General features: G+C 41.3%; 1 protein-coding gene across 1 annotated transcript; it reads right to left on the bottom strand.

Annotated features, from left to right (window-relative positions):
* Positions 1-3,641: 3,641 nt before the first annotated feature.
* LOC309570838 (toll-like receptor 7) lies at positions 3,642-7,445 on the bottom strand (the record flags this gene model as incomplete). The annotated part of the gene is made up of 2 exons (XM_082277850.1): positions 3,642-6,782; positions 7,311-7,445. The coding sequence occupies 2 exons, from the start codon at positions 7,443-7,445 to the stop codon at positions 3,642-3,644; spliced, it is 3,276 nt and encodes a 1,091-aa protein (XP_082133976.1).
* Positions 7,446-7,648: the final 203 nt, after the last annotated feature.

The raw sequence follows: 7,648 nt of genomic DNA, 5'->3' as shown, positions 1-7,648 counted from the left end.
CATGCCAGATTCTAGAATGGGTCGTTTGTGGAATTGCAAAAGATACCCTGGGTAAAACAACAGAAAAGGTGGTTTCAGTGATATTTACAAGGGTGGAAGATAAAGCTGCTAGTTTCTGCTCCCTTTTTCATCACCTCTTTGACACACTGGTGTGTAAGTTTTCTGGCATTAAGTACAGGCTATACATCACTTCTCCTTCTGCTTCTTGCAGAAGCCCAAATTTCTGGTTGATTTTCAAAGACAAATAGTCAAGCTCTGGGATTTTGACGAACTGGTGCCACTGCTGCCTGAGGTGGGTTTTAGGACAGTAAAATACATTCTGTCACAGTGATGCTGAGGAACTTCTGAGAGGAACATGCAAGGTGAGAAACTACAGGGAAGTATGGAAAGACTTTGACATTTCTTTTTCCAAAGGAGCAAGGGTCAATAAAATTCTTACTTTGCAAGTTCTTTCTTTTGCATCATGAATAGAAGTTCAGGATAGATAAGCAACAACATGACTTAGTGATTAAGTTTTTCCTAAGTTAATACCAGAACTAAAAATAAGTCTTAGACCAAGGTAATTAGGTTAAAAAATTTTATTATGAACAGAATGCAGGACTCAGCTGCAATGTTTAGGAGCATAACCTTGTATGAATGTAATCCTTCCATATAGACTTGTGGACCTCAAATATTCTCAATTATGGCAAAGAACCATCTGGAAACCAGTCAAGAATATAAGCTAAAACTTCTCTTGTTTGATATTTCAGGAAATTTCCCTTTGTTCTTCTACACTGAAAGTAATCTGTCACTGTGGGAGATCAGTTAGAAATCACATTTCAATTATTTCTTCAGTTAGCAAAGCAAAAGCATAAAAAATTGTGGCAGAAAAAGAAGGCATATTCACAAAGGACTCATTGACAATTTTGCTCTTTAGTTGAAAACTACTCTTTCTGTAGGAAAATACAAGACTGGGCATATGTGTTTTTAAGCAACACATACTTCCAGGCCTTCTCACTCTTGTGGAATCTTAATAAAATACTGGTAAGATATACGATACCAGAGTTGCAGATATTACTATGGGGAGTATGACATAAATAAACCACATAGCTAAGACAGTGCGACTAGAACTCAGCTTGTGAAATGAAAGAAAATATTCAGAAAAATATTTAGAAACTAAAAGTGGTTCACTGTTCTAGAGGGCCTGTTGACCCCCAGTGTGATCTACTACACAGTGTATTTTTAAAGATGCTGTTATAAAGTTCCTTTATGGAATATCATGTTTGCTACGTGGCACCCCAATTTTATTGCAGAACAAGAGACTAAACAAGCTGTGTTGAAATCAGACCTGCTTTGATTTAAGAAGTCCCTTCAAATATAAGTTTTTCTCACAGGGGAGGCAGCTGCAAGTTCCTTGTGTGTCAGTTCTTAAAAACAGAGAGATCAAAGTGATCAGAGAGGATTTTACAGTCATATAAACCTGTGCTGTAAGTATAGATGTTTCTTACCAACTTCCAGTGATTATTATGTTTGTGCCTAATTACTAATGCTAGTAATGTAAATAGCATATTTTTTCCTGCCAATTCCACAAGCACTGTAAAAATTCAATTAATTTGCCAATATTCCTCCTTTCTCCTCTTTCTGCTTCTTCCATTCCATGTGTGGTCTTTCCGGTCTGCATAGGCTAAATACCAAGTCTAGCCATGGTCTGTTACAATTTCTGTAAGGAAGTAGCAATTGATGAAGAACATTAAGGAGGATACCTTTCCTAGTCAGCACCCTTAATACCAGTATCAATTTATACTCATTGCTACTCATCTCATACCCATACTGTGCATGCTCCTCAACAGAAGGGGATAAAGTACCTCTCCTCTCAACCTCAGAAAGGCTAAGTGACCTGGTGTTCCTGCCCTAATCAGTGAGGCTGAGAAAAGAGGATCTGCTTCAAACAGACATTTTGTGGGGAGGCAGAGGGAGATGGTGTGGGAGTAACTGGGGGATAGATGTTCCTGTTTCAAGAATTACCTTATGGAGAGAGTGACATGATCTGTCATCATATTTAGAGACACAGATTGTTAAGGCTTACAAACAAAACCACTAGAAATACACGTTATTAAAATTTAACTGTAAAACTCCCAGTTTTTAACCAGGTCCTCATCTTTTTCCTACTTCTGTATTCAATCAATAAAAATGTTGTGACAAACTGATAGGAAAAAACCTTCTCATCAGTAATATTATTATATGAAGTTTCTTTTCTTGTGTTTCTTTTTTTTTTCTGTCTTGTTGCCTACAAATAAATAAAAAAGGAGCTACCTAAAGAAAGGACCAGTCATAACATTGAGGTGAGGAAATGCAGGTGGCATCTGAAATAAACAAGTTTAAAGCAGTTAACAGTGACAGTTCCCCATCAACCAGAGATGCCAGCAAGACAAGTTGCCAGAAAAGAAAAAGGGCTTTGAGCAAGAGGGGAGAAGCTGCCCAGACTGTTGCAGGCAGAAGCACTCAGCAAGGTGAAAACGTGCTGCTTCTCCCAAAACAGACATCATCACATCAAGCCAAGAACCTGCCTATGTCATGCTCAGAAGTTTAGGCTGCCCTTAAAAAAGGTTTCATTTGAAATACTGTCATGTGTTCAATGAGTCTGTACTGTGAAACAGAGTGGGGAGCAGACACAGGTGTTTATGTTTCTTCCCTTTTTCAGGATGTCCTCAAAGTCAGACCTATTCCTATCTCAAGTGTTTAGTGGTGGCCCATCCGTTGCTGTGGGAGAAGGACCTGCCTGGGGAACAAGGAGATGAAGGAGGTCTTAAGGCTGCTCAGGAGCACAACAGCACAGCTGAAGAAACAGTGGGAAGGATGCTTTCCTTGTGTGACCTAATCTTACATGCTTTGCACTTCCAAATTCTGTCTATATTTTCTTCTGGGGACAGGTAGTATGTCCTCAGGCGCTAGCTCTGGCTGGAGCAGCTAACACCCAGCTAATACAGAAGGGGTGGTCACTCAGGGCTTGGGTGGAAAAGGTCCTCAAACTGATAATACAACATTAGAGAGGAGCCCTAAAATCTTCATGGAGCAGCCAGCTCAGCCAACAGCCCAGGAGGCAGATGAAAGGCAAAGTGAATAAATTATTTGGAAATTAGCAGTAAATGCTTCTGAACTTCCACCATGCTCTAGTATAGCTGCATGTTGCTCCTTTCTTACCACCTTTTCCACTTTCTCTTTTTTACTTTTTACCTTCCTCTCTTTTTCTATTCTCACTTCCTCCTTGGTTTACTTGATTTGCTCCACCTGCTTTGTGTCTATTCCTCTGCCTGTCTGCTGTCCTGCTCCCCATCCTTGCTTTCACAAATCAGATTGCAAGCCCTACTGAACTTTGTCTCACATACCTTCCCATTTTAGCATCTTCCTTTGCTGTGCAGCCATCAGTGCAAAACAAGGTGTATATCAATTAAACATCTATTCTGGCAACAGTTTCTGTTCAAACTTGTCAGAGTACAAGTGAATTATTGGATTTCGAAGTAATTCTGCATTTAATTTTGGGGTATAACATCAAACAGGTTTATCTTCATTGCTTTGACAGTTTCTGCAAATGAAGTTCAGAATCTTTTGCTCAGGAGATTTTGATCTTGTGTATCATAACAATATTAAAAGGGAGAGTAAAGCTAAACAGTTTCTTGGAGAAGCTTGTTGTAAGCCAGTGAATTGCTTGTAGCTATGGCATTTTTCAGGCACTGCCAGAAGTAGGGCTGAGACTGAGGATTAGTTGGCCATTCCAGGACTGAACTTCTGCACAGCCTCTTCCTCAGCCGGACATAGCGGGACTTCTGCAAAACCTTCTCAAGAAATATCAAGATAATGACATCCATTTTGTCATCTAGAAGCCGCTGATGAGCCATGTAAAATGTTGTCTTAAAGCTGCCACTTTTAATATACCTGTTGGTCAGCACAAATATGGTCTTTTTGCTCAGCTGAATGCTCTGGGAAAGGTTGTCAAAGACTGGCTGTCCTGGGAGCCAGTCCCTTCCTTCCAGGCATAAATTGAACTGCCTGGCTTTTTGGTTTTCCAGCCTTTCAACCAGTTCCTGCAGCACCCACTCATTCACAGCTGCATCTTCATTGTCATAGGCAATAAAGGCATCGTAGCAGGCATCTGGTAAAGACAAGCGCCGATAGCCCTTCAGCTTGGCAGTGCAGTAATGGTAGCTATACCACACATCCCAGAAGTAGAGGTGGCTCATCACTGTGAACACCATAAAGCCAAGGACGGTTGAAGCTGACAGAGCATACAGGATCAAATACGACGTGTCCAGCTGACAGGTATACAGATCCAAGAAAACCACGCTCCTTCCCTTATGTGCCCCTGGGCCAGCACAGGTCACATCTGTGGCCAGAAGAGGAATGGTCACCTGTGTCTGATTGATCCACCAGACAAACCACACAGCCTCACAGTTACACTTAAAAGGATTGCCATGCAAAAGCAGCATCTCCAGGTTGTTAATGACATTCTCAGGGAAGCTGGATCTCTTAATTATTTCAATCTTGTTTGAGCTGAGGTCCAAGTACCTCAGTTTAAAAGCACCTCTGAGAAAATATTTGGTTAATCGCTGAATGCGATTGTTTCGGAGCATCAGTTTTTGGAGTGATGAGGTGCAATTGGACAGTTCTTTGGGAACAGTAGTCAGAAGGTTATTGCTCAGGTCCAGAGTTACTAGGTTCCTCAGAGAGGGGAGGCTTCCCCAGATGAAACTCTTCAGTTGATTATTTGTTAAGTTGAGGATCTTGAGACTAGGAGGCATTCCTTTAAAAACATCATGAGGCAAAAAACTGAGTGAGTTGAAGGAAATATCCAGTTCTTCCAGGCTGGTCAGATTCTTGAAGAAGGACAAGTATCTAGCATTGCCGTCCACCCATAAAGCATCTAAACGATTTCCTCTGAATTCTAAAATTCGAAGAGATTGGCTTTCCATTCCTGTATCAATAGTGGTAGAAATGTCATTCTCATTCATCATCAGCTTCTTCAGATGGGCTAGGTTTTTCATAAAACTAAGCACGTGAGTAACACCTTCTGCCAGAAAATAATGCTGGTTATTGCTCAGATCTAGAATTTCTAAAAATTTTAGCTCTTTGAAAGCAGTTTGGTGTAGCAAATCAACCCTGTTGTTAGAAAAATCCAGGTATTTCAATCCAGACAAGTAAGAGAATTCACTTCCATTTAAAGTTTGACTTATTGCATTATCTGACAAATTGAGACATTTGAGAGAGCTAAGTCCCAGGAAGTCTGAGGGGTTAACAAAAAATACATTGTTTCTGCTTAAATCCAGAGTTTTTCCGTAGTTAAGGCAATCTTCCTTAACTATAGATTGGTAGGAAGAAGCCTCTTTGTCTTTGGAACGGCAACTTCGCTCATACACGTCATACCTGAAATAATGCATCTCTTGTCGTACTTGCCTGTTGTATTGCTCAACTGAAATGCCAGGATTAGAGCAAAATCCATAGAAGTTGCTTTCCCCTGAAGAAGGAGAAATTTTATTCACTGAGAGGTCAATGAACTTAAGAGCTGGGAATTCTTCAAACACTGTCAGGTCTGCAACTTTAATAAAGTTAGTCCCAAGATCCAACATGGTTAGATTCCGAAGACTGAGCAGTGGACGTAGATCTTGTGCTCTCAGTTCTTTAAAGACATAGCCCTTGAGCCTCAGGGTTTCCAGGTTATAGAGAGAAGAAAATGTCTTAGAAAGATTCAAGAAGGGAGAATACACCTTCACTTCAAAGTTAAAGGACAGATCAAGCTGCATAAGGCTGGGGATAAATGTCAAAAACTGAGCATCTCCAATCTCCCTCATGAGGAAATTTTGGGAGAGGTCAAGTTCTTTGAGATTCTTGATGTTTTTAAACCAGCTGCTGGGTATGCTCTGAAGAGAGTTACTGTGAAGTCGCAAAATTCTTAAATTTTCCAAGGAGTCAAAAGCCTTTGAATGTATCTGAATCGAGCTCTTGGGACAAGGAATGCAAGGATACGGGGCATTATAGCAACGTGGGCAATTGCCACTTAGGTCAAGAATTTCTAGATTGGAAAGGCCACTTAAATCCTGTTCGTGAATCACTTGAATCATGTTGTTGTAAATATACAATTCCTTTAAAGTAGATGACAAATTGGGTGGAATATGTGTTAAGTTGTTGGACTTCAGGGATAGTATTGTTAACTTTTTCAGCCCCAGAAAGGCTGTTTTCTCAATTTCAAATGAAACGTTGCATGGATTGCGGTAGTAACAGTTTTGTCCCAGATACAATACCTCTATGTTTCCTAGCTCTGAGAAGCTGGCTTCATGGATAGAAAAGATACTGTTTGCTTCCAGGCTCAGCAGGGTTAAAGTAGCAGGAAGACCTCGGGGTATTTCTGCCAGCTGGTTTGCATCCAAATACAATGACTTCAATCTTGTCAGGGCAGCAAAACTACCAGTCTCAATCTTCAGTCTGCTAGTGCACACATGATTTTTGGGGCCAAGTTTGACAGGCACACAGTTGCATCTGAAGTCAATCTCCCGGAGGTTTTCAAGATGATCAAAGGATGTTGGGTAGATGTGGGGGATATGGTTAATACTCAGGGTGAGGTTGGTAACATTTCCAGGGATCCCTCTGGGGACTTCTGTAAGGCGCCGATCAGTGCAGTCCACTGTCACAGTGCCTTCTGAGGACTTAACATCACAGGGTAAAGTTTTGGGAAACCAAGCCCCTGACAGCAGCATTGGGAATATGAAGAGCAGGATAAATGGCAATGCATTTGACATCTTTGCACGAGATACCTAAAACCAAGGAAATACGGAAGTATTAGTTTAATGCAATGAGAATATTTCACGTACACACTGGGTCAGGCCAACTATACAGCTAAATTGGGGTCCTAGTCACACACTGACCATGGATGGATGTGCAGGTAGGATTATAAGTTTCAGGAGGCATACATTGGTATTTCCTTTCCTTTTTTCCCCCAGGGGACACAGCATTTTATGCATGTAAAGAACGTTATGAGTCTGAAAAAACAAGGAGTGTCTATCCTAACCAAATGGCCCATGTTATCCCAGAAACTGCCTATCTCCATCTTTTACTGCAGACCAATGGACCCCAGGGCCAGGATCATTTGCCAAGGCAAGTGCCCATGGAGCATAGCAGAGAGCTGGTAGGGAAACCATAGAGACTCTCTGCAATGCGAGACATGTCACTCCATCACACAGGTACCATTTATTCTGCATCTGATGACGCACACCACAGCAGACCATGAAGTGCTGGCTGTCACCAGCCATGGACACAGAACCTGCAGTCACAGATGGCAATACTGGCAGCTGCTGCACATACAAGTCCAGCAGCCTTTCTTCCTTGAAAACAGGGAAGGTGTAGGAATGAGGCCTACAGCCATGAGATATGTCGTGGTATGTGGTAAAGGGATTTCCATAAGGGATTACTCTGGGCATTATGGCCTGCGTTATCAAGCAGAAACAGATAACCCTTTTACTTTCAGTCAGCCAGGTAGAAGAGGAAGAGAAGCTAAAGTGTCACAATTCTGTACTTTCCTTGTGCAAGATGCAAAGTCTGTAATTTCTTTGTTACTCTTGATATCTCTCATTTACATATAAGTGGCTGCTCTGTGTCCCCCATTAATGATGGCAGTAACAGA

Source organism: Coloeus monedula (assembly GCF_965178545.1).
Source record: "Coloeus monedula genome assembly, chromosome: 3".
In the NCBI taxonomy this organism is placed as follows: domain Eukaryota; kingdom Metazoa; phylum Chordata; class Aves; order Passeriformes; family Corvidae; genus Coloeus; species Coloeus monedula.
Note: the sequence above shows the minus strand (reverse complement) of the source record. Positions and strands in the feature narration are given on the sequence as shown.